At 41.6% G+C, this 26,830-nt stretch overlaps 1 protein-coding gene across 5 annotated transcripts in view; it reads right to left on the bottom strand.

Moving 5' to 3' along the window:
• Window positions 1–1,966: 1,966 nt before the first annotated feature.
• LOC135526707 (proteoglycan 4-like) overlaps window positions 1,967–26,830 on the bottom strand; it is a 31,172-nt gene continuing 6,308 nt past the window's right edge. For 2 of the 5 annotated variants that reach the window (XM_064955298.1, XM_064955297.1), the window contains exons 5-21: window positions 26,568–26,594; window positions 26,396–26,458; window positions 25,246–25,296; window positions 25,016–25,096; window positions 23,254–23,334; window positions 22,489–22,551; window positions 21,083–22,354; window positions 20,755–20,805; window positions 18,243–18,305; window positions 18,046–18,123; window positions 14,060–14,119; window positions 13,342–13,401; window positions 12,046–12,114; window positions 10,403–10,477; window positions 9,406–9,537; window positions 3,531–3,636; window positions 1,967–3,036 (exon numbers count right to left, since the gene is read on the bottom strand). In XM_064955298.1, the coding sequence (XP_064811370.1) occupies window positions 2,938–3,036; window positions 3,531–3,636; window positions 9,406–9,537; window positions 10,403–10,477; window positions 12,046–12,114; window positions 13,342–13,401; window positions 14,060–14,119; window positions 18,046–18,123; window positions 18,243–18,305; window positions 20,755–20,805; window positions 21,083–22,354; window positions 22,489–22,551; window positions 23,254–23,334; window positions 25,016–25,096; window positions 25,246–25,296; window positions 26,396–26,458; window positions 26,568–26,594 (2,431 nt within the window). In that variant the 3' untranslated portion in view covers window positions 1,967–2,937. The remainder of the gene's footprint in view (window positions 3,037–3,530; window positions 3,637–9,405; window positions 9,538–10,402; window positions 10,478–12,045; window positions 12,115–13,341; window positions 13,402–14,059; window positions 14,120–18,045; window positions 18,124–18,242; window positions 18,306–20,754; window positions 20,806–21,082; window positions 22,355–22,488; window positions 22,552–23,253; window positions 23,335–25,015; window positions 25,097–25,245; window positions 25,297–26,395; window positions 26,459–26,567; window positions 26,595–26,830) is intronic. The other 3 variants (XM_064955300.1, XM_064955299.1, XM_064955301.1) reach the window with 3 other exon arrangements.

Here is a 26,830-nt window from a genome sequence, read left to right as displayed (position 1 = left end):
TTCACAAATCTTGACATTTAATCCTAATAAAAATTCCCTGTCATTTAGGATCACCACTTTATTTTAAGAATGTGAAATGTCAGAATAATAGTAGAGATAATTATTTATTTCAGCTTTTATTTATTTCATCACATTCCCAGTGGGTCAGAAGTTTACATAAACTCAATTAGTAGTTGTAGCATTAACTTAGGAAGTATGCTTGGGGTCATTGTCCATTTGGAAGACCCATTTGCGACCAAGCTTTAACTTACTGACTGATTTCTTGAGATGTTGCTTCAATATATCCACCAAATTTCCCTTCCTCATGAAGCCATCTATTTTGTGAAGTGCACCAGTCCCTCCTGCAGCAAAGCACCCCCACAACATGATGCTGCCACCCCTGTGTTTCAAGGTTGGGATGGTGTTCTTCGGCTTGCAAGCCTCCCACTTTTTCCTTCAAACATATCGATGGTCATTATGGCCAAACAATTCTATTTTTGTTTCCTCAGACCGGAGAATAGTTCTCCAAAAAGTACAATCTTTGTCCCTATGTGCAGTTGCAAACCGTAGTCTGGCTTTTTTATGGTGGTTTTGGAGCAGTGGCTTCTTCCTTGCTGAGCGGCCTTTCAGGTTGTGTCGATATAGGACTCGTTTTACTGTGGATATAGATACTTTTGCACCTGTTTCCTCCAGCATCTTCACAAGGTCCTTTGCTGCTGTTCTGGGATTGATTTGCACTTTTCGAACCAAAGTACATTCATCTCTAGGAGACAGAACGCGTCACCAAAGTACATTCATCTCTAGGAGACAGAATGCATCTCCTTCCTGAGCGGTATGACGGCTGCATGGTCCCATGATGTTTATACTTGCGTACTATTGTTTGTACAGCTGAACATGGTACCTTCAGGAATTTGGAAATTGCTCCCAAGGATTAACCAGACTTGGCTGATTTGCTTTTCCTGTGATGTCAAGCAAAGAGGCACTGAGTTTGAAGGTAGGTCTTGAAATACATCCACAGGTACACCTCCAATTAACTCAAATTATGTCAATTAGCCTATCAGAAGCTTCTAAAGCCATGACATCATTTTCTGGAATTTTCCAAGCTGTTTAAAGGCACACTCAACTTAGTGTATGTAAACTTCTGACCCACTGGAATTGTGATACAGTGAAATACAAGTGAAACAATCTGTCTGTAAACAATTACTGGAAAAAAAATTGTGTCATGCACAAAGTACATGTCCTAACCAACTTGCCAAAACTATAGTTTGTTAACAAGAAATGTGTGGAGTCATTGAAAAATGAGTTTTAATGACTCCAACCTAAGTGTATGTAAACTTTCGACTTCAACTGTATTTGGACATGTCAAGAGACTTGCACCCCTAAACCAGTAATGCTTGGAGAATCTACCACAATGTTAATGAACTGTTACTGAACTAGAGAAGATCAGCTGTTACTGAACTAGAGAAGATCAACTGTTACTGAACTAGAGAAGATCAACTGTTACTGAACTAGAGAAGATCAACTGTTACTGAACTAGAGAAGATCAACTGTTACTGAACTAGAGAAGATCAACTGTTACTGAACTAGAGAAGATCAACTGTTACTGAACTAGAGAAGATCAACTGTTACTGAACTAGAGAAGATCAACTGTTACTGAACTAGAGAAGATCAACTGTTACTGAACTAGAGAAGATCAACTGTTACTGAACTAGAGAAGAAGAAGAATACAGTATAGTGTTTATGCCATCCACTTGAGGTGTTTGGTAGCCACATATGTGGTACCCAAGGGCCTAATGTTCCTCCAAGTAACAGTAGATCAGTAGATTTATTTTTACCCCCCTCTGCAATGAAAAACGTTGTGCAATATATTTGATATTGTTCTACAGGTCTCAAACCTGTCGCCATAACTGCTCTTTTCGACAATATTTTCAACACTCAATCATGTACACAAATATGCTGTACTCTATAAGTATCATGTTTATGTGAATCTGTTTTGATTGTTTATTGTGAGGAAAAGGCATCAGACAATTAAAAAATAAAATTTGAAAAAAATATATAATTATTGACTTTGCATAGTCAAGCCTGAAATTAGGAAATTGTACCCAACTGCTAATCTACATAGCCAGTTCCCAGTTAAATCGTGTCATTACATAATAATATCTAGAGACTTTTACATACAGTTCCTTCATATTTCACAATAAATTCACAAAGTTACGACATTAAAGGGCCAATGCAGCCGTTTTTATCTCAATATCAAACCATTTCTGGGTAATTACTTACCTCGCTAAAATTGTCAAAAAGAAACAAAAATAGCTTCTAAGCAAAGAGCAGTTTCTCGAAAAACAATTTTGGTAGGCCTGAGTGAGAGTTCTAACTGGACGAGCCTAATGGGAGGATATGTTTGATGAAAACAAGTTGTTATTCGTATACCACCTGGTGATACCGCCAATCTGGCCAAAACTCCTCCCACTAAAACAAGCAGACATTTCTAGCGTTTTTTTATTTTTCTTCAAACAGAGCTTACGCACTTAAAGAGAATTATCATAATTTTCCCAATTTCGTAGTGTTATTCCGACCTCATAGCATGGAAATACAGTATATGTAAAACATAGGAAATCACGTTTTTTGACTGCACTGGGCCTTTAAGGAGAAAAGAAAAGTGGTCATTCAAATGGACGGAAGACAATATCAGTAATTTGATCATATTATTCTCTTTAAACCATAGAATAACTGCCATAGAATTCCAGTGTTAACCTCATGAAATTCAGATCCATACAAAGGTATGAAAACAAAATCTCACACATGGAAATTAATGTCAAACTCATGGTGCAGTGTCCCTGTGTCTGTTAGCAGATGACAGGTCTTGATGGGAAAGAGCAGTTATATCAACCATCCAGTCTTGTCACCTCTCAGTGGCCATGAAGGAAAAGAGACGAGGAGACAAGGAAAGGAAGCATCCTACAAGACGTTGGCATAGCAGCTCTCACAGTGGACTTTCCCTTTGTGCAGGAACATGTTGAACAGAAAGTCTCCCATTGGCTTACTGCAAACACCACACTGCAATGACAACAGCATATTGTTAATGTAGCACAGCCAAGACTATATGAAGGCTTCAGCTTACTTCTAGTCTTCAATAATTATACCTGCTAGTAACACAACAACCACTTTTACCACTACCACAGCCACCACAGCTGATACAGGCTCAAAGTGTACAGCCAATCACATGTTTGTAACCAGAGTATAACATGTTTATAACCAGATATAACATGTTTATAACCAGATTATAACATGTTTATAACCAGAGTATAACATGTTTATAACCAGAGTATAACATGTTTATAACCAGAGTATAACATGTTTATAACCAGAGTATAACATGTTTATAACCAGAGTATAACATGTTTATAACCAGAGTATAACATGTTTATAGCCAGAGTATAACATGTTTATAACCAGATATAACATGTTTATAACCAGATATAACATGTTTATAACCAGAGTATAACATGTTTATAACCAGATATAACATGTTTATAACCAGGTGTCGTTACCTTGAAGCAGGCTGGGTGGCAGGAGATGTTGAGGTGCTCGATGGTGATCTTGGCATCATTGCCCACCTGCTCTCCACAGTACGTACAGGCAGACGTCATGGTAGACCTAGAGGATGGGGGAGAGGTGTTGAGCATGGGACACAGCTCTAATCGATCAAAGCCTGTATCTACAAGTTTCCAGCCAAGGCATGACAAGATGGCATGACAAAAGGTTATTATAGTTTTGTGATTTAATATTTGTTTTTATTTCTATTAATATTTTTTTTTTATAGAACATTCGGTTTAGTGACAGTTAGTGTTCAGACTTGATTTGCTTGTCTTTATTTAGTTTCAGTTTGATTAAAATGTTTCTATACTATTTAGTTTTAGTCAGGGCCGGTCCTTGTCGTTCTGCCGCTCTTGGCGAGACCAAAGAATACGGCTCCCGCAAAACTAGAATACACCCAGTAAGCACAATGACGTTTGAAAGACATGTAAAATAGGTATTTTCCAGACGTCGAAGTTAAATTCAATTTAAGGTCTGAATAAAAGGTGAAAATACTTATTTTCCATAAGTTTAAAATACATGTTTTCTAGGACGTTGAAAAGGAGTCTTTTCCAGATGTTGAAATCAAGTTCATTTTTGGTTCTGAATGACAGTTGAAAAGATGTAATTTATCGATGTCTATGTTTGGGCCAAATAAAGGCTGGTCCAGACCGGACAAAATCTGAACCAAAAATAAAAACAAAAAACCAATGCCCCCAAAGAAATATTTCCAAAAGGCATTGGTCAGCTCGTGCTTACGGAGGTATACAGTGTTGCCTGAAACTGAATTTGATGAATGCCCATCTATATGGTAGGTCCACCATTTGTAAAACATTGGCTCTATTAGTCCTGATTCCTGTGACCAATCGATTTGGCTATTTAAGCTCTGAATATCAGCTGCCCAACTTCACCAGGAGTTATGGTGAGCCTGTTAGCAGGGAACGCAGGAGCATCTTCTGTTTCACTATGATCAGCTTGTCAGAAATGTATAGATACAAACGTGAAACCTCTGATCATGACAATGGGGTGAAACTCCTAGACAATAGTTGAGTGTCCCATTCCATATTGTCCAGTCCATATTGTCCAGTCCATATTGTCCATTCCATATTGTCCAGTCCATATTGTCCATTCCATATTGTCCATTCCATATTGTCCAGTCCATATTGTCCAGTCCATATTGTCCATTCCATATTGTCCAGTCCATATTGTCCAGTCCATATTGTCCATTTCACTTTGACCCGTCCTGTTGTTAGAAAATGTTGTTTGTTTTAACATGACAGAGCATGTGTATTTGATTGGGTGCCATTTAGGTTAGGCTATTCGATGGGAGAAACCTGCATCATGTAAACAGTATCCGTCTCATTACATTTGCCATCCATTTTATCTCCAGCCTGCAGGCTACAGAAAAGGCCACATACTTTTTCTATCATATCCTACATCTGCTACATGATTTATGTTCATTTTTTGGGACGGAACCGTTGGGGAACCGTTGGTGTCTGCGAGGGCATGGGCAGCACCATTGAGACCATCTCCACCTTGAAATAGTCCATTTTCTAGTTCAAAAAGTAGTTAATTTGCTGATCCCACCTGATGACCCGGCTGTCACGACTCCAACCGGGTCATCAGGTCATGCCAACCGGGTCATCAGGTCATGCCAACCGGGTCATCAGGTCATGCCAACCGGGTCATCAGGTCATGCCAGCCGGGTCATCAGGTCATGCCAGCCGGGTCATCAGGTCATGTCAGCCGGGTCATCAGGTCATGCCAACCGGGTCATCAGGTCATGCCAACCGGGTCATCAGGAGGGATCAGCTAATGAAGTTGGAAGTCCCGCCCAAATACTCAATGGCGCTGCCCATGCTAACACTGGCTTTTGGCCGCCATGGGACTCCATACAACTCCACGACCAGGACATAGGATTGGTTAGGTTGAAATATTAACACAATCCTAATGTGAGTTGGATTTAAAGGACAAAGGGCTCGACTGGAGCAAGAAATATGGTGGAGGGAAAGGCTCTTGCCAATGTTTACACCAATCCAATGCTTTTTTAACTTTAGTAGTAGATGAGAGAGGAAAAAAACAACAAATTAAATCAGGGCACATTTGACATGATGTAATATTAAACATGTATCACTGACTAACCCCTTCAAATAGGTTTAATACAAACAGCTGCAAGCAACAGCAGCAAAAACATAAGCAATACAACACTTCTTCACAAATCTATCAGTTCCCAGCCAGCCTCTGTGTGTATCAGTTCATAGCCAGCCTGAGTGTGTATCAGTTCATAGCCAGCCTGAGTGTGTATCAGTTCATAGCCAGCCTGTGTGTGTATCAGTTCATAGCCAGCCTGAGTTTGTATCAGTTCATAGCCAGCCTGAGTGTGTATCAGTTCATAGCCAGCCTGTGTGTGTATCAGTTCACAGCCAGCCTCTGTGTGTATCAGTTCATAGCCAGCCTGAGTGTGTATCAGTTCACAGCCAGCCTGAGTGTGTATCAGTTCATAGCCAGCCTGTGTGTGTATCAGTTCATAGCCAGCCTGAGTGTGTATCAGTTCACAGCCAGCCTCTGTGTGTGTATCAGTTCATAGCCAGCCTGAGTGTGTATCAGTTCATAGCCAGCCTGAGTGTGTATCAGTTCATAGCCAGCCTGAGTGTGTATCAGTTCACAGCCAGCCTGTGTGTGTATCAGTTCACAGCCAGCCTCTGTGTGTATCAGTTCATAGCCAGCCTGTGTGTGTATCAGTTCATAGCCAGCCTGTGTGTGTATCAGCTCATAGCCAGCCTGTGTGTGTATCAGTTCATAGCCAGCCTGTGTGTGTATCAGTTCATAGCCAGCCTGTGTGTGTATCAGTTCATAGCCAGCCTGAGTGTGTATCAGTTCACAGCCAGCCTGAGTGTGTATCACTTCATAGCCAGCCTGAGTGTGTATCAGTTCATAGCCAGCCTGAGTGTGTATCAGTTCATAGCCAGCCTGAGTGTGTATCAGTTCATAGCCAGCCTGAGTGTGTATCAGTTCATAGCCAGCCTGAGTGTGTATCAGTTCATAGCCAGCCTGAGTGTGTATCAGTTCATAGCCAGCCTGAGTGTGTATCAGTTCATAGCCAGCCTGAGTGTGTATCAGTTCATAGCCAGCCTGAGTGTGTATCAGTTCACAGCCAGCCTCTGTGTGTATCAGTTCATAGCCAGCCTGAGTGTGTATCAGTTCATAGCCAGCCTGAGTGTGTATCAGTTCATAGCCAGCCTGAGTGTGTATCAGTTCATAGCCAGCCTGAGTGTGTATCAGTTCATAGCCAGCCTGTGTGTGTATCAGTTCATAGCCAGCCTGAGTGTGTATCAGTTCATAGCCAGCCTGAGTGTGTATCAGTTCATAGCCAGCCTGAGTGTGTATCAGTTCATAGCCAGCCTGAGTGTGTATCAGTTCATAGCCAGCCTGAGTGTGTATCAGTTCATAGCCAGCCTGTGTGTGTATCAGTTCACAGCCAGCCTGAGTGTGTATCAGTTCATAGCCAGCCTGAGTGTGTATCAGTTCATAGCCAGCCTGAGTGTGTATCAGTTCATAGCCAGCCTGAGTGTGTATCAGTTCATAGCCAGCCTGAGTGTGTATCAGTTCATAGCCAGCCTGAGTGTGTATCAGTTCATAGCCAGCCTGAGTGTGTATCAGTTCATAGCCAGCCTGTGTGTGTATCAGTTCACAGCCAGCCTGAGTGTGTATCAGTTCATAGCCAGCCTGAGTGTGTATCAGTTCATAGCCAGCCTGTGTGTGTATCAGTTCATAGCCAGCCTGTGTGTGTATCAGTTCATAGCCAGCCTGTGTGTGTATCAGTTCATAGCCAGCCTGTGTGTGTATCAGTTCATAGCCAGCCTGAGTGTGTATCAGTTCATAGCCAGCCTGTGTGTGTATCAGTTCACAGCCAGCCTGTGTGTGTGTATCAGTTCACAGCCAGCCTGTGTGTGTATCAGTTCACAGCCAGCCTGTGTGTGTATCAGTTCATAGCCAGCCTGTGTGTGTGTATCAGTTCACAGCCAGCCTGTGTGTGTATCAGTTCACAGCCAGCCTGAGTGTGTATCAGTTCACAGCCAGCCTGTGTGTGTATCAGTTCATAGCCAGCCTGTGTGTGTATCAGTTCACAGCCAGCCTGAGTGTGTATCAGTTCACAGCCAGCCTCTGTGTGTGTATCAGTTCATAGCCAGCCTGAGTGTGTATCAGTTCACAGCCAGCCTGTGTGTGTATCAGTTCACAGCCAGCCTCTGTGTGTATCAGTTCACAGCCAGCCTGAGTGTGTATCAGTTCATAGCCAGCCTGAGTGTGTATCAGTTCATAGCCAGCCTGTGTGTGTATCAGTTCACAGCCAGCCTGTGTGTGTATCAGTTCACAGCCAGCCTGAGTGTGTATCAGTTCATAGCCAGCCTGAGTGTGTATCAGTTCATAGCCAGAGTGTTTTATTTTTTTCTTCTTTTCAACCAAACAAGATGTTCTGGTTTAGAAAGCTTGGAATGCAGGGGCAGAAACCAGATCCAGTCCCACAGGGCACAGCTTTGGATAAACAAACACTTGCCTCTGTAAACATGCCCTCCTTTACCTCTTCCAGGTATTTCCACACCTCACACTTAAGGCCCTGCCAGGTTGATCCGCCGGCTGGACAGTGACCTCAGACACAGTCTTCGATGCGAGGAAGCTATTGTTCTGATGCGCTGTGGTCGAGATGCTTTGCTGAATTCATCTTTATGGGATCTTACTGGGGTCCTGCTGCTCCACGGCTCTACTCTCTGATTTGCTGAAGTACAAAGGACACTGCTTCCCTTATCAGCGGCTTCATCTCTGTTGAACGAGGTGCCAGAGACACTCTTGGGTTCATCAGGCAAGCTGCTGCAGGATAGAAGTTGGCTGCCAGAGGACTCAGTATGCATGTGAGGTGCTCACGCAGTGACTTCAGGAGGACCTGTGCCAACTGTTTTGCAACAGTAGTGACTGCAAGTGTTTTTTTTATTTTATTTTATTTTACCTTTATTTTAGTCAGTTAAGAACAAATTCTTATTTTCTATGACAGCCTAGGAACAGTGGGTTAACTGCCTGTTCAGAGGGGCAGAACGACAGATTTGTACCTTGTCAGCTAGGGGATTCGAACCTGCAACCTTTCGGTTACCAGTCCAACGCTCTAACCACTAGGCTACGCTGCCGCCCCAAGTGAGCCTCAAGGTTGAGGAGACACGACGCCACATCAGACAGCGTCTGGCTGTCAGTTTGAAGTCGGTCGGTGCGGACGGCTCCAGCAACTTCACAAGCTGCTCTAGCTTGGCCCAGTCACACTCCGTGCTCGCCCTCTGATTTCATCCCTGTTAGCTAACGATAGTGATGCACAAGCTCGGCCTATTTGAAACATCGTCATCTACCGGAAGCTTTTGCCCGCAAGATTCAGAAGCTCGGAAAACCCATTAGGAAAAAAAGCTTGAAAACACCATTTGATTTTTGAAGGTTAATATGAAAACAACTAACACAAAACATAATTTGATGGTTTTTATTTAATTTTTGCAGTCAAAGATAGTTTGTTTTTCGTTAAAATGTTTATTTCTGTTTACTAAATAGTTTTTCAACTATAGTTTTATTTCAGTTTCAGTTTTGTTGACTATAATAACCTTGGTGTACATACCACTTGGTGTTTGCCGATCTGAAGGAACCAGATAAGCGTAAGCACTAAAGTTTGATTTGAATACGGTGATGATCCCACTCCACCCAGCTAACCTTGTAGCTTCCTTCTGCCGTGTTCATTACCCCTATCTGGGTTCCTTCAGATTTAAACAACAAGGGCCTATGGGTTGTTTTCAAACTGGGGTTTGGACAAAGTATTGTTACCTGGTGTAAGAGGAGGGGCTACTGTAGGAATGGCTGGTAGAACTAGATGTTACATAGTCATGATCGTTGTCTCTAGTGTTGTGCTTGGTTAGATCTGTAACGTCCACATACTCCTTCAGGTACACAAAACACCTGAGGGAGGAGAGAGAGGCAATGAGAGAGAGAGGCAATGAGAGAGAGAGGGAATGAGAGAGAGAGAGGTAATGAGAGAGAGAGAGGCAATGAAAGAGAGAGGTAATGAGAGAGAGAGGTAATGACAGAGAGAGAGGTAATGAGAGAGAGAGAGAGAAAGAAAGAGAGAGATAGGTAATGATAGAGATAGAGGGAATGCAAGAGAGAGGGAATGCAAGAGAGAGGGGAAATGCAAGAGAGAGGAAATGCAAGAGAGAGGAAATGCAAGAGAGAGGAAATGCAAGAGAGAGGGAATGCAAGAGAGAGGGAATGCAAGAGAGAGGGAATGCAAGAGAGAGAGAATGCAAGAGAGAGGGAATGAAAGAGAGAGGCAATGAAAGAGAGAGGCAATGAAAGAGAGAGGCAATGAAAGAGAGAGGCAATGAAAGAGAGAGGCAATGAAAGAGAGAGAGAGGCAATGAAAGAGAGAGAGAGGGAATGCAAGAGAGAGAGAGGCATATAAGAGAGAGAGAGGGAATGCAAGAGAGAGAGAGACAATGAAAGAGAGAGAGGGAATGCAAGAGAGAGAGAGGCAATATAAGAGAGAAAGGGGCAATGAAAGAGAGAGAGGGAATGCAAGAGAGAGAGAGGCAATATAAGAGAGAGAGGGGTAATGAAAGAGAGAGAGGGAATGCAAGAGAGAGAGAGGCAATGAAAGAGAGAGGAGGGGTAGTGGGTCGAGAGAGACTTAATTTATTGTAACCATCACAAATAGTACCCATCACATGATAGTAACCATCACATAGTAACCATCACTACTAGGCTAATGGTTATAACCCACTGTACTTCCAAAGTTATACCCCCATCCTTCTCATGATTCACTCACTTCTTGGACTCGGTGTCTGGTGACTTGGGTCTCTGGTTGGCAGAACTGTCCAAGGTCCTGGAGTAGGAGCTAGAACTAGAGGAAACAATACTGTATATCAGACAGTGTGTCGTTATGGGGTGAAATACAACATAGCAGAGAAATAGAATGGGACAGAAAAATACAGGATAGGCTATACTGGTATGTCTATAAGGCAGTACGAGAGAGGATTGATACAGAGGACAGGCTAGTCTACTACTATACTGGTATGTCTATAAGGCAGTACGAGAGAGGATTGATACAGAGGACAGGCTAGTCTACTACTATACTGGTATGTCTATAAGGCAGTACGAGAGAGGATTGATACAGAGGACAGGCTAGTCTACTACTATACTGGTATGTCTATAAGGCAGTACGAGAGAGGATTGATACAGAGGACAGGCTAGTCTACTACTATACTGGTATGTCTATAAGGCAGTACGAGAGAGGATTGATACAGACAGGCTAGTCTACTACTATACTGGTATGTCTATAAGGCAGTACGAGAGAGGATTGATACAGAGGACAGGCTAGTCTACTACTATACTGGTATGTCTATAAGGCAGTACGAGAGAGGATTGATACAGAGGACAGGCTAGTCTACTACTATACTGGTATGTCTATAAGGCAGTACGAGAGAGGATTGATACAGAGGACAGGCTAGTCTACTACTATACTGGTATGTCTATAAGGCAGTACGAGAGAGGATTGATACAGAGGACAGGCTAGTCCTCTGTATCAATCCTCTCTGGTACTACTCATAGACATACCAGTATAGCCTGTCCTCTGTATACTGGTATGTCTATGCAGGCTATACTGGTATGTCTATGAGTAAATCCAGAGAGGCTTGATACAGAGGACAGGCTATACTGGTATGACTGTCAGTAGTACCAGATAGGCTTGCTATGACCCTCACAGTTTCTCCTAGATAACCTGGATGTACTATGACCCTCACAGTTTCTCCTAGATAACCTGGATGTACTATGACCCTCACAGTTTCTCCTAGATAACCTGGATGTACTATGACCCTCACAGTTTCTCCTAGATAACCTGGATGTACTATGACCCTCACAGTTTCTCCTGGATAACCTGGATGTACTATGACCCTCACAGTTTCTCCTAGATAACCTGGATGTACTATGACCCTCACAGTTTCTCCTGAATAACCTGGAGAGAGAGACGGTGGTCTTGTCACTTCTTCCTCTTTTAACTTGTCACTTCTTCTTCTAACTTGTCACTTCTTCCTCTTCTAACTTGGGGATTATGTTTCTCTAGCTGCTTTACTGGCTAAAAAGGGTGTGGTCTGAAACTTCTTCACTATAGTGTTAACTTCCCTGACCGACCTCTCCTCTGACCGACCTCTCCTCTCCTCCATTTTAGTCATACTGCATCTCTCAGTTAACCATTACCTACCTCACTCACTCTTTCATCTCTCTCTCATTCTCAGTCTCTCTCTCATTCTCTCTCTCATTCTCAGTCTCTCTCTGGTATTTTTCCCTCTCTCTCTCTCTCTGACATGCTTCTAACATCATGTTAGTCAATGATTAGAACATTGTGTTGTAATATAAAGACGTCAATATGACTAAATGGTCCTATAGAGGTTGTAATATAATATAGGTACATACCTGTCCTCCTTCTCTTTATAAACAGTTGGTGCACTCCATCTATCCCACGGTGAATCAATGTCAGATGACCTACAACACACACACACACGATTAAGAGATACATACAAAACGTAAAATTATTTACAAGCACAATGTCTCTCAATAGACAGGTACAGTATATCTAACAGGTGGTCTCTCTCAGTAGACAAGTACAGTATATCAAACAGGTGGTCTCTCTCAGTAGACAGGTACAGTATATCAAACAGGTGGTCTCTCTCAGTAGACAGGTACAGTATATCAAACAGGTGGTCTCTCTCAGTAGACAGGTACAGTATATCTAACAGGTGGTCTCTCTCAGTAGACAGGTACAGTATATCTAACAGGTGGTCTCTCTCAGTAGACAGGTACAGTATATCTAACAGGTGGTCTCTCTCAGTAGACAGGTACAGTATATCAAACAGGTGGTCTCTCTCAGTAGACAGGTACAGTATATCTAACAGGTGGTCTCTCTCAATAGACAGGTACAGTATATCAAACAGGTGGTCTCTCTCAGTAGACAGGTACAGTATATCTAACAGGTGGTCTCTCTCAATAGACAGGTACAGTATATCAAACAGGTGGTCTCTCTCAATAGACAGGTACAGTATATCAAACAGGTGGTCTCTCTCAGTAGACAGGTACAGTATATCTAACAGGTGGTCTCTCTCAATAGACAGGTACAGTATATCAAACAGGTGGTCTCTCTCAGTAGACAGGTACAGTATATCAAACAGGTGGTCTCTCTCAATAGACAGGTACAGTATATCTAACAAGTGTTCTCTCTCAGTAGACAGGTACAGTATATCTAACAAGTGGTCTCTCTCAGTAGACAGGTACAGTATATCTAACAGGTGGTCTCTCTCAGTAGACAGGTACAGTATATCTAACAGGTGGTCTCTCTCAGTAGACAGGTACAGTATATCTAAGAGGTGGTCTCTCTCAGTAGACAGGTACAGTATATCTAACAGGTGGTCTCTCTCAGTAGACAGGTACAGTATATCTAACAGGTGGTCTCTCTCAGTAGACAGGTACAGTATATCAAACAGGTGGTCTCTCTCAGTAGACAGGTACAGTATATCTAACAGGTGGTCTCTCTCAGTAGACAGGTACAGTATATCTAACAGGTGGTCTCTCTCAGTAGACAGGTACAGTATATCTAACAAGTGTTCTCTCTTAGTAGACAGGTACAGTATATCTAACAGGTGGTCTCTCTCAGTAGACAGGTACAGTATATCTAACAAGTGTTCTCTCTTAGTAGACAGGTAGAGTATATCTCACCTGGAGTCAGTACTAGGGTTCGAACTGTCAGGGGACACTACCTCTGTCGAGACAATATCTCTGTTGAAATAATATCATTATATGTTACTGTTATAATTGAACACATTGAAGTAGTAGTAGTAGTAGTAGTAGTAGTAGTAGTTGTAGTAGTGGTAGTAGTAGTAGATGTAGTAGTGGTAGTAGTAGATTTAGTAGTAGTAGTAGTAGTAGATTTAGCAGTAGTAGTAGTAGATTTAGCAGTAGTAGTAGTAGTAGTAGTATATTTAGTAGTAGTAGTAGTAGTAGTAGTAGTAGTAGATTTAATAGTAGTAGTAGTAGTAGCAGTAGTAGCAGTAGGAGTAGGAGTAGATTTAGTTGTAGTAGTAGTAGTAGTAGCAGTAGTAGTAGATTTAGTAGTAGTAGTAGTAGTATATTTAGTAGTAGTAGTAGTAGTAGTAGTAGATTTAGTAGTGGCAGGCAGTAACAGTAGTAGTAGATTTAGAAGTAGTAGTAGTAGTAGTAGATTTAGTAGTAGTAGTAGTAGTAGATTTAGTAGTAGTAGGAGTAGTAGATTTAGTAGTAGTAGTAGTAGTAGATTTAGTAGTTGCAGGCAGTAACAGTAGTAGTAGATTTAGTAGTGGCAGGCAGTAACAGTAGTAGTTGGTGTTCTCTCTCAGTAGACAGGTACAGTATATCTAACAAGTGTTCTCTCTTAGTAGACAGGTAGAGTATATCTCACCTGGAGTCAGTACTAGGGTTCAAACTGTCAGGGGACACTACCTCTGTCGAGACAATATCTCTGTTGAAATAATATCATTATATGTTACTGTTATAATTGAACACATTGAAGTAGTAGTAGTAGTAGTAGTAGTAGATTTAGTAGTAGTAGGAGTAGTAGATTTAGTAGTAGTAGTAGTAGTAGTAGATTTAGTAGTGGCAGGCAGTAACAGTAGTAGTAGATTTAGAAGTAGTAGTAGTAGTAGTAGTAGTAGTAGATTTAGTAGTAGTAGTAGTAGTAGATTTAGTAGTAGTAGTAGTAGTAGATTTAGTAGTTGCAGGCAGTAACAGTAGTAGTAGATTTAGTAGTAGTAGTAGTAGTAGATTTAGTAGTAGTAGTAGTAGATTTAGTAGTAGTAGTAGTAGTAGATTTAGTAGTAGTAGTAGATTTAGTAGTGGCAGGCAGTAACAGTAGTAGTAGATGTAGTATTAGTAGTATATTTAGTAGTAGCAGTAGTAGAAGCAGTAGTAGAAGCAGTAGTAGTAGATTTAGTAGTGGTAAGTAGTAGTAGCTTTAATAGTAGTAGTAGTAGATTTAGTAGTAGTAGCAGTAGTAGTAGCAGTAGGAGTATATTTAGTAGTAGTAGTAGATTTAGTAGTAGTAGTAGTAGTAGATTTAGTAGTAGCAGGTGGTAGTAGTAGTAGTAGATTTAGTAGTAGTAGTAGAAGTAGTAGTAGTAGTAGTAGTAGTAGTAGTAGTAGTAGTAGTAGATTTAGTAGTAGCAGTAGTAGTAGATTTAGTAGTGGCATGTGGTAGTAGAAGTAGTAGATTTAGTAGTAGCAGTAGTAGTAGATTTAGTAGTGGCAGGTAGTAGTAGTAGTAGATTTAGTAGTAGTAGTAGTAGTAGATTTAGTAGTAGCAGTAGTAGTAGATTTAGTAGTAGCAGTAGTAGATTTAGTAGTGGCAGGTAGTAGTAGTAGTAGATTTAGTAGTAGTAGTAGTAGTAGATTTAGTAGTAGCAGTAGTAGCAGTAGTAGTAGTAGTAGATTTAGTAGTGGCATGTGGTAGTAGAAGTAGTAGATTTAGTAGTAGCAGTAGATTTAGTAGTGGCAGGTAGTAGTAGTAGTAGATTTAGTAGTAGTAGTAGTAGTAGATTTAGTAGTAGCAGTAGTAGCAGTAGTAGATTTAGTAGTAGCAGTAGTAGCAGTAGGAGTATATTTAGTAGTAGTAGTAGTAGTAGATTTAGTAGTAGCAATAGTAGTAGATTTAGTAGTAGCAGTAGTAGTAGATTTAGTAGTAGCAGTCGTAGTAGTAGTAGTAGTAGCAGTCGTAGTAGTAGATTTAGTAGTAGTAGTAGTAGTAGATTTAGTAGTAGTAGTAGTAGTAGATTTAGTAGTAGTAGTAGTAGTAGTAGTAGTAGTAGTAGTAGATTTAGTAGTAGTAGATTTAGTAGTAGTAGTAGTAGTAGTAGATTTAGTAGTAGATTTAGTAGTAGTAGTAGTAGTAGTAGTAGTAGTAGTAGTAGTAGTAGTAGTAGATTTAGTAGTAGCAGGAGTAGTAGATTTAGTAGTAGCAGTAGATTTAGCAGTAGCAGTAGTAGTAGATTTAGTAGTAGCAGTAGTAGTAGATTTAGTAGTAGCAGTAGTAGTAGATTTAGTAGTAGCAGGTGGTAGTAGTAGTACAGTGCCTTGCAAAAGTATTCATCCCCCTTGGCATTTTTCCTATTTTCTTGCATTATAACCTGTAATTTAAATGGATTTTTATTTGGATTTCATGTAATGGACATACACAAAATAGTCCAAATTGGTGAAGTGAAATAGTAGTAGGTAGTAGTAGTAGTAGTAGTAGATTTAGTAGTAGCAGGCAGTAGTAGTAATAGATTTTGTAGCGACAGGTAGTAGTAGTAGTAGATTTAGTAGTAGTAGTAGTAGATTTAGTAGTAGTAGTAGTAGTAGTAGTAGTAGTAGATTTAGTAGTAGTAGTAGTAGATTTAGTAGTAGCAGGTAGTAGTAGTAATAGATTTTGTAGCGACAGGTAGTAGTAGTAGTAGATTTAGTAGTGGCAGGTAGTAGTAGTAGTAGATTTAGTAGTGACAGTTAGTAGTAGTAGTAGATTTAGTAGTGACAGGTAGTAGTAGTAGTAGATTTAGTAGTGGCAGGCAGTAGTAGTAGATTTAGTAGTGACAGGTAGTAGTAGTAGTAGATGTATTAGTGACAGGTAGTAGTAGTAGTAGATTTAGTAGTGGCAGGTAGTAGTAGTAGATTTAGTAGTGGCAGGTAGTAGTAGTAGATTTAGTAGTGACAGGTAGTAGTAGTAGTAGATTTAGTAGTGACAGATAATAGTAGTAGTAGATTTACTAGTAGCAGGTAGTAATGGTAGTAGTAGATTTAGTAGTAGCAGGTAGTAGTAGTAGTATATTTAGTAGTGACAGGTAGTAGTAGTAGTAGATTTAGTAGTAGCAGGTAGTAGTAGTAGTATATTTAGTAGTGACAGGTAGTAGTAGTAGTAGATTTAGTAGTAGCAGGTAGTAGTAGTAGTAGATTTAGCAGTAGCAGGTAGTAGTAGTAGTAGATTTAGTAGTGACAGGTAGTAATAGTAATAGATTTAGTAGTAGCAGGTAGTAGTAGTAGTAGTATATTTAGATTTAGTAGTAGTAATAGTAGATTTAGTAGTGGTAGATAGTAGTAGTAGATTTAGTAGTGACAGGTAGTAGTAGTAATAGATTTAGTAGTAGCAGGTAGTAGTAGTAGTAGTAGATTTAGATTTAGTAGTAGTAGATTTAGTAGTGGTAGATAGTAGTAGTAGTAGTAGTAGTAGTAGTAGTAGTAGAAGATTTAGTAGTGACAGATAATAGTAATAGTTGTAGATTTAGTAGTGACAGATAATAGTAATAGTTGTAGATTTAGTAGTGACAGGTAGTAGTAGTAGTAGTAGATTTAGTAGTGACAGGTAGTAGTAGTAGTAGTAGATTTAGTAGTGACAGGTAGTAGTAGATTTAATAGTGACAGGTAGTAGTATTAGTAGATTTAGTAGTGACAGGTAGTAGTAGTAGATTTAGTAGTGACAGGTAGTAGTAGTAGTAGATTTAGTTGTGGCAGATAATAGTAGTAGTAGATTTAGTAGTGACAGATAATAGTAGTAGTAGATTTAGTAATGGCAGGTAATAGTAGTAGTAGTAGACTTGGTAGTGGCAATAATTGACAACCAGAGACACAGTTGGTCAGTAAGTTTCCCCCTAACCACTGGTCCATCAGAACTACAGACACAGTTGGTCAGTAAGTTTCCCCCTAACCACTGGCCTATCAGATCTACAGACACAGTTGGTCAGTAAGTTTCCCCCTAACCACTGGCCTATCAGATCTACAGACACAGTTGGTCAGTAAGTTTCCCCCTAACCACTGGCCTATCAGAACTACAGACACAGTTGGTCAGTAAGTTTCCCCCTAACCACTGGCCTATCAGAACTACAGACACAGTTGGTCAGTAAGTTTCCTCCTAACCACTGGCCTATCAGAACTACAGACACAGTTGGTCAGTAAGTTTCCCCCTAACCACTGGCCTATCAGATCTACAGACACAGTTGGTCAGTAAGTTTCCCCCTAACCACTGGCCTATCAGAACTACAGACACAGTTGGTCAGTAAGTTTCCCCCTAACCACTGGCCTATCAGATCTACAGACACAGTTGGTCAGTAAGTTTCCCCCTAACCACTGGCCTATCAGAACTACAGACACAGTTGGTCAGTAAGTTTCCCCCTAACCACTGGCCTATCAGAACTACAGACACAGTTGGTCAGTAAGTTTCCCCCTAACCACTGGCCTATCAGAACTACAGACACAGTTGGTCAGTAAGTTGCCTCCTAACCACTGGTCCATCAGAACTACAGACACAGTTGGTCAGTAAGTTGCCTCCTAACCCCTGGTCCATCAGAACCAGAGAGACAGATGCACTGTGATGTATGGAGGGATGAATTAGTGTCTTATATAAGGGGTCTCCTCTCTTCCCACCTGTCTGATCCACTCAGAAGCTCCTGACTCCTCAATCCTGGGCTGGGAGGGATGGGCTTTACCAACTCCTCTTCTAGACTACACAGAGGAGAGGAGAGTCGAAATATAATTACAAGGCTTATAGTGTGACATGATATATTATCGTATTAAATATAAAACATTGTAAAGATTTTTTTTTTTTTAATGTTGAAACAAACCCGTTAGTGAGATCATCAAGGAGATCATCAACCATGAGCTGAGGGATCGGCTCACCATGCAATCTGCAGACAAGACAGAGAGGACTTGAATAGAAGAGCATAACGGTTTACATCTAACTGACTGTTATAGCAGCAGCTAACAGGCTATTATAGCAGCAGCTAACAGGCTATTATAGCAGCAGCTAACAGACTGTTATAGCAGCAGCTAACAGACTGTTACAGCAGCTAACGGACTGTTATAGCAGCAGCTAACAGACTGTTATAGCAGCAGCTAACAGACTGTTATAGCAGCAGCTAACAGGCTATTATAGCAGCAGCTAACAGACTGTTATAGCAGCAGCTAACAGACTGTTATAGCAGCAGCTAACAGGCTATTATAGCAGCAGCTAACAGACTGTTATAGCAGCAGCTAACAGACTGTTATAGCAGCAGCTAACAGACTGTTATAGCAGCAGCTAACAGGCTATTATAGCAGCAGCTAACGGACTGTTATAGCAGCAGCTAACAGGCTATTATAGCAGCAGCTAACGGACTGTTATAGCAGCAGCTAACAGACTATTATAGCAGCAGCTAACAGACTGTTATAGCAGCAGCTAACAGACTGTTATAGCAGCAGCTAACAGACTGTTATAGCAGCAGCTAACAGACTGTTATAGCAGCAGCTAACAGACTGTTACAGCAGCTAACAGACTGTTATAGCAGCAGCTAACAGACTATTATAGCAGCAGCTAACAGACTATTATAGCAGCAGCTAACACACTATTATAGCAGCAGCTAACACACTATTATAGCAGCAGCTAACAGACTGTTACAGCAGCTAACGGACTGTTATAGCAGCAAACAGACTATTATAGCAGCCGCTAACAGACTGTTATAGCAGCAGCTAACAGACTGTTGTAGCAGCTAACGGACTGTTATAGCAGCAAACAGACTATTATAGCAGCCGCTAACAAACTGTTATAGCAGCTAACAGACTGTTATAGCAGCAGCTAACAGACTGTTATAGCAGCAGCTAACAGACTGTTATAGCAGCAGCTAACAGACTGTTATAGCAGCAGCTAACAGACTATTATAGCAGCAGCTAACAAACTGTTATAGCAGGAACTAACAGACTGTTGTAGCAGCTAACAGACTGTTATAGCAGCAAACAGACTATTATAGCAGCCGCTAACAGACTGTTATAGCAGCAGCTAACAGACTGTTTTAGCAGCAGCTAACAAACTGTTATAGCAGGAACTAACAGACTGTTACAGCAGCTAACAGACTGTTATAGCAGCTAACAGACTGTTGTAGCAGGAACTAACAGACTATTATAGCAGCAGCTAACAGACTGTTATAGCAGCAGCTAACAGACTATTATAACAGCAGCTAACAGACAGTTATAGCAGCAGCTAACAGACTGTTATAGCAGCAACTAACAGACTATTATAGCAGCAGCTAACATACTATTATAGCAGCAGCTAACAGACTATTATAGCAGCAACTAACAGACTGTTATAGCAGCAGCTAACAGACTGTTATAGCAGCAGCTAACAGACTATTATAGCAGCAACTAACAGACTATTATAGCAGCAGCTAACAGACTATTATAGCAGCAACTAACAGACTGTTATAGCAGGAACTAACAGACTGCACACACTGCACAACACCTGTGTAAAACCACATTTAATTCTGTATCAAAAGTTGTTTGATCACTTCCTCTTTTGTTTTTTTTAAGGTACTTCACCAGCAGGATTGTGTTTTAATATTCACTGAGTATACAAAACATTAAGAACACCTGCTGTTTACATGACAGACTGACCAGGGGCATCCAGCTGAAAGCTATGATCCTTATTGATGTCACTTGTTAAATCCACTTCAATCAGTGTAGATGAAGGGGAGGAGACAGGTTAAAGAAAGATTTTTAAGCCTTGAGACAAGTGAGACATGGATTGTGTATGTGCCATTCAGAGGGAGAATGGGCAAGACACAATATTGAAATGCCTTTGAACGGAGTATGGTAGTAAGTGCCAGGTTCCACCAGTTGGTGTCGAGCACTGCAACGCTGCTGGGTTTTTCACACTTAACAGTTTCACACGTGATTCAAGAATGGTCCACCGCCCAAAGGACATTCAGCCAACTTGACACAACTGTGGGAAGCATTGGAGTCAACATGGGGCAGCATCCTTGTGGAACGCTTTCAACGCCTTGTATTGTCCGTAGGCTGTTCTGAGGGGGGTGAAACTCATTATTAGGAAGGTGTTCCTAATGTTTTGTTCACTCAGTGTAGAAGTACAGAATGACCGTTGACACCAGGGCTGTATTCACTAGACACCAAATGGAAGCAAACGCCTGAAACAGGGAGGGACTAACCTGAAGGTGTCCAATAAACACTGGTTTTCATTGCAAAACATTTTGTTATGGTTTGGTACGGTGTGCCCTAATGAATACACGTCGTTAGTAACCTACTGTAACCGGTTTCATATCACCCACTATGACGTGAATGAGGAAGTGTGTCTCTGTGGTTTCCTACCTGTCCTCTGGCTCTGCTGTCTCTGTCCATACTGGGTCAGGGACTCTGGAGCTATGGGGGATGGGAGATACACTTTGCGTTATTGGACTACAGCTATCTGGGGTTCAAACTGTAAAACTGACTAATGGAGGTTTTCTAAAGACAATGGGTTGGACCAACTTTAATAGTCTCACCCAGAGCCCTCCCCATAATGTAAATAAAATGGTCTGGTCTCAACACTACACACACTGTGGTGCAACATACCTGATCATTGTTTGGTCAATACGTCCAAATGTTTCTATCTATACTTATTCAAATGAATATATACAGTAATGAATCAATACTGTACCTGGATGAATCTGTGTCGAAGGAGATGAGTGTGTCAGACAGGGCTGTCAGAGTGTCCACTGGGGCAGGATCTGTCTTTACTGGTTTGTATGGGACAGGGGACACTAATACAGGGGACACTGGGGAGACCACTTTCAACAGGACACTACTCTCTGGGGACAGCTCAGTGGCCACTTTGGTAAGCCCTGGCTTCATGCCCTCATAAGGGTCAATCACTGCTGGGGTGTCAACTATGACAGGGCTTGAAAGGAGGACGTCTTTCACACATACGTGGATGTCCACCACAGATACAGAAGGGACGTCTTTCACAGATACAGGAGAGACATCTTTCACAGATACAGAAGGGACGTTTTTCACAGATACAGGAGGGACGTCTTTCACAGATACAGAAGGGAAGTCTTTCACAGATACAGAAGGGAAGTCTTTCACAGATACAGAAGGGACGTCTTTCACAGATATAGGAGAGACATCTTTCACAGATACAGAAGGGACGTCTTTCACAGATACAGAAGGGACGTCTTTCACAGATATAGGAGAGACATCTTTCACAGGTACAGGAGAGACGTCTTTCACAGGTACAGAAGGGACGTCTTTCACAGATACAGAAGGGACGTCTTTCACAGATACAGAAGGGACGTCTTTCACAGATACAGAAGGGACGTCTTTCACAGATACAGGAGAGACGTCTTTCACAGATACAGGAGAGATGTCTTTCACAGATACAGGAGAGACATCTTTCACAGATACAGGAGAGACATCTTTCACAGATACAGGAGAGACGTCTTTCACAGATACAGAAGGGACGTCTTTCACAGATACAGGAGGGACGTCTTTCACAGGTACAGGAGAGACATCTTTCACAGATACAGGAGAGACATCTTTCACAGATACAGAAGGGACGTCTTTCACAGATACAGAAGGGACGTCTTTCACAGATACAGGAGGGACGTCTTTCACAGATACAGGAGGGACGTCTTTCACAGATACAGGAGAGACGTCTTTCACAGATACAGGAGAGACATCTTTCACAGATACAGGAGAGACGTCTTTCACAGATACAGAAGGGACGTCTTTCACAGATACAGGAGGGACGTCTTTCACAGATACAGGAGAGACATCTTTCACAGATACAGAAGGGACGTCTTTCACAGATACAGAAGGGACGTCTTTCACAGATACAGGAGAGACGTCTTTCACAGATGGTGCAGCTGGTTCTTTGGGGACAGAGGGAGTCTCAGTGACGATAGAGTCATCATTGTCTGTGATCACCACCCTTTAGACACACAAGAAACACAACATGTCAGAAAAACAAAACATCTCCCGTCAAGCCTTCCCTTTCAGACAACATCAGAATTTTCCATACGGGACAAAACAAGTCAGGACGGTTCTTTGACAGGCATCAATTACCTTTTAGCCACAAAAGATGTAACATCTGTGGTCAGGGAGGTTTCTGGTGGTTTGTCAGTACAACTGTCAGGTGAACAGGAGAACAAGTGATAAGACACAAACAGAGGAATAGAGAGATGGAGAGAGAGAAAGAGATGGAGAGAATGAAAGAGATGGAGAGAGTGAAAGAGAGAAAGAAAGGGAGAGAGCGAGAAAGAAAGAAAGAAAGAGAGAGAGAAAGAGAGAAAGAGAGAGAGAAAGAGAGAAAGAGAGAGAGAAAGAAAGAAAGAGTGAGAAAGAAAGAAAGAAAGAAAGAAAGAAAGAAAGTGAGAAAGAGAGAAAGAAAGAGAGAAAGAGAGAAGGAGAGAAAGAGTGAAAGAGAGAAAGAAAGAGAGAAAGAGAGAAAGAGAAAGAAAGAGTGAAAGAAAGAAAGAGTGAAAGAGAGAAAGAGAAAGAGAGAGAGAAAGAAAGCAAGAGAGAAAGAGAAAGAGAGAGAGAAAGAAAGCAAGAGTGAAAGAGAGAAAGAAAGAAAGAGTGAAAGGGAGAAAGAAAGAAAGAGTGAAAGAGAGAAAGAGTGAAAGAGAGAAAGACAGAAATTGTGAAAGAGAGAAAGAAAGAAAGAAAGAAAGAGAGAGCAAGAGAAAAAGAGAGAAAGATAGATAAGAAAGAAAGAAAGAAAGAAAGAGAGAGAGAGAGAAAGAAAGAAAGAAAGAAAGAGAGAGCAAGAGAGAAAGATAGAAGAAATAAATAAAAGAAAGAAAGAAAGAGAAAGAGAGAGGTACATACTCATATTTATTGGCGGCTGAGAGGACATAGGAGCATTGTCGAACTGAAGAGGTCTTGAGCACGTTCATGGCTGCTTCTTCCCTGATGGACAGATGGAGAGAGAGAGAGAGAGGGAGTCAGGGAGGAAAGAGAGAAAGATAGAGAGAGAGAGATAATTACTTGATACATTGGAAATAATTTACAAAAAACAGAGCAAACTATTTTATAGAATGCTATTTGGCCCTGAACAGAGTGGCAGAATACCTGACCACTGTGACTGATCCAAACTTAAGGACATCTTTGACATTATGTTTATTTCACTTTTGTTTATTATCTATTTCACTTGCTTTGGCAATGTTAACATATGTTTCCCATCCCAATAAAGCCCCTTGAATTGAATTGAGAAAGAGAGACAGAGAGACAGAGAGAGAGACAAACAAAGAGACCGAGAGAGAGACACAGAAACAAAGAGAGAAACAAAGAGGCAAAGAGAGACACACAGAGAGATACAGAAAGAGAGAGACAGAGAGACACAGAGAGAGAGACAAGAGAGACAAAGAGACAGAGAGAGAGACACAGAGTGACAAAGATAGAGACAAAGAGACAGAGAGAGAGACACACAGAGAGATAGAGAGAGAGAGACAGAGAGAGAGACACACGGAGAGATACAGAAAGAGAGAGACAGAGAGAGAGAGAGAAAGAGAGAGACAGAGAAAGAGAGAGACAGAGAGAGAGAGTTACCATTTGTACATTGTAAAAACACTGTATATATATATATATATATGACATTTGTAATGTCTTTATTGATTTGAAACTTCTGTATGTGTGATATCTACTGTTAATTTTTATTGTTTATTTCACTTTATATATTATCTACCTTACTTGTTTTGGCAATGTTAACACATGTTACCCATGCCAATAAAGCCCCTTGAATTGAATTGAATTGAGAGACAAAGAGAGAGAGAGGGACAGAAAGAGAGAAACAAAGAGAGAGAGAGGGACAGAGAGACACAGAGAGAGGGAGAGAGAAAGAGACAAAGAGAGAGACAGAGAGAGAGAGAGAGATAGAAAGAGAGAGACAAAGAGAGAGAGAGAGAGAGAGAGAGACAGACAGAGACAGAGACACAGAGAGATGGAGAGAGGGGGAGAGAGAGAGAGGGAGAGAGAGGGAGAGGGAGAGAGAGAGGGGGTAGGAGAGAGGGAGATGGAGAGAGAGCGAAAGAGAGAGAGAGAGTAGGAGAGAGAGAGCGAGAGAGGGGGTAGGATAGAGAGAGGGAGAGCGAGAGGGAGAGAGAGGGGGTAGGAGAGAGGGAGATGGAGAGAGAGCGAAAAAGAGAGAGAGAGGGTAGGAGAGAGAGGGAGAGCGAGAGGTGGTAGGAGAGAGATAGAGAGGGGGGTTATGAGAGAGAGAGATATCTCATATCTAACCCATATCTATGCTTATTTATTTTATCTTGTGTCCTTTACCATTTGTACATTGTAAAAACACTGTATATATATATATAATATTACATTTGTAATGTCTTTATTGTTTTGAAACTTCTGTATGTGTAATGTCTACTGTTAATTTTTATTGTTTATTTCACTTTATATATTATCTACCTTACTTGCTTTGGCAATGTTAACACATGTTACCCATGCCAATAAAGCCCCTTGAATTGAATTGAATTGAGAGAAGAAATTCCCTATATATGGCCCTATACAGTATAGGGCCCTGGTCAAAAGTAGACCTCTATAAAGGGAATAGGGTGCATTTTGGGATGCACTTTTTTGTGTTTCTCACCGTTTCTCATTCTCCTCTGGAGAAAGCTGGTCCTCAGTTTGAACTGGGAGGTTTGAGGTGGGACGCACTGTGTGAGGAGCTCTGGAGGGAAGGACACACACACATACAGTACTTATCAAACACATTCCCTTAAGTCACTACAGTTATCTCTGATAATCCTTTACCACACACAGAGTCACACACTCAAACACATTCACCGAGTTTACTCATATGAATTGTATAAGGTTTACATTCTCTTGTAGCTCTCTGAAGGCCTCTTGGTGAAGCTGGATGTTGACCCACTGCAAATAGAGGGACACCATGTAATCAAGCCATCTAACAGGGCATTGGTTGTCTGAACGATAGACTGAGTACACAGAATAGACTCTACTTAATAGAGTCCCTGCTGTCAGTAGAACTGTGACATTACTGCTGCCAGTAGAGCTGTGACATTACTGCTGTCAGTAGAGCTGTGACATTGCTGCTGTCAGTAGAACTGTGACATTACTGCTGCCAGTAGAGCTGTGACATTACTGCTGTCAGTAGATTTGTGACATTACTGCTGTCAGTAGAGCTCTGACATTACTGCTGCCAGTAGAGCTCTGACATTACTGCTGCCAGTAGAGCTGTGACATTACTGCTGCCAGTAGAGCTCTGACATTACTGCTGCCAGTAAAGCTCTGACATTACTGCTGCCAGTAGAGCTATGACATTACTGCTGCCAGTACAGCTGTGACATTACTGCTGCCAGTAGAGCTGTGACATTACTGCTGCCAGTAGAGCTGTGACATTACTGCTGCCAGTAGAGCTCTGACATTACTGCTGCCAGTAGAGCTGTGACATTACTGCTGCCAGTAGAGCTGTGACATTACTGCTGTCAGTAGAGCTGTGACATTACTGCTGTCAGTAGAGCTGTGACATTACTGCTGTCAGTAGAGCTGTGACATTACTGCTGTCAGTAGAGCTGTGACATTACTGCTGCCAGTAGAGCTGTGACATTACTGCTGCCAGTAGAGCTGTGACATTACTGCTGCCAGTAGAGCTGTGACATTACTGCTGCCAGTAGAGCTGTGACATTACTGCTGCCAGTAGAGCTGTGACATTACTGCTGCCAGTAGAGCTGTGACATTACTGCTGCCAGTAGAGCTCTGACATTACTGCTGCCAGTAGAGGTGTGACATTACTGCTGCCAGTAGAGCTGTGACATTACTGCTGCCAGTAGAGCTGTGACATTACTGCTGCCAGTAGAGCTCTGACATTACTGCTGCCAGTAGAGCTGTGACATTACTGCTGCCAGTAGAGCACTGACATTACTGCTGCCAGTAGAGCTGTGACATTACTGCTGCCAGTAGAGCTCTGACATTACTGCTGCCAGTAGACCTGTGACAGTACTTTATTTACCTGAAGCCATTGGATGTTGATGAGTTGGCAGCAGGCTTGGTGTCTGTCTCGGTAAAAACCCCTCTGAAAAAATATATACGATTATTCACCTTTTGGATTATTCACAATTAATGAATGTATTACATTGAATAAGCAGTTGACCAAGTGCTGCAATGGTGGAGGTCTGTTTTACCTGATGAGGTATCCTGGAGATGGTGCTCTTTATTTAGGAACGAGAAGTTTGTGGGCAGTTTATGATGAAGAACATGTTTTGTGGTTTGTGTTTTGAGGTGTCAGTGTGTAGCGTTGAGGTGGGTGTCAGTGTGTAGTGTTGAGGTGGGGGTCAGTGTGTAGTGTTGAGGTGGGTGTGTAGTGTTGAGGTGGGTGTGTAGTGTTGAGGTGGGTGTGTAGTGTTGAGGTGGGTGTGTAGTGTTGAGGTGGGTGTGTAGTGTTGAG

Source organism: Oncorhynchus masou, chromosome 32 (assembly GCF_036934945.1).
Source record: "Oncorhynchus masou masou isolate Uvic2021 chromosome 32, UVic_Omas_1.1, whole genome shotgun sequence".
Lineage (NCBI taxonomy): Eukaryota > Metazoa > Chordata > Actinopteri > Salmoniformes > Salmonidae > Oncorhynchus > Oncorhynchus masou.
Note: the sequence above shows the minus strand (reverse complement) of the source record. Positions and strands in the feature narration are given on the sequence as shown.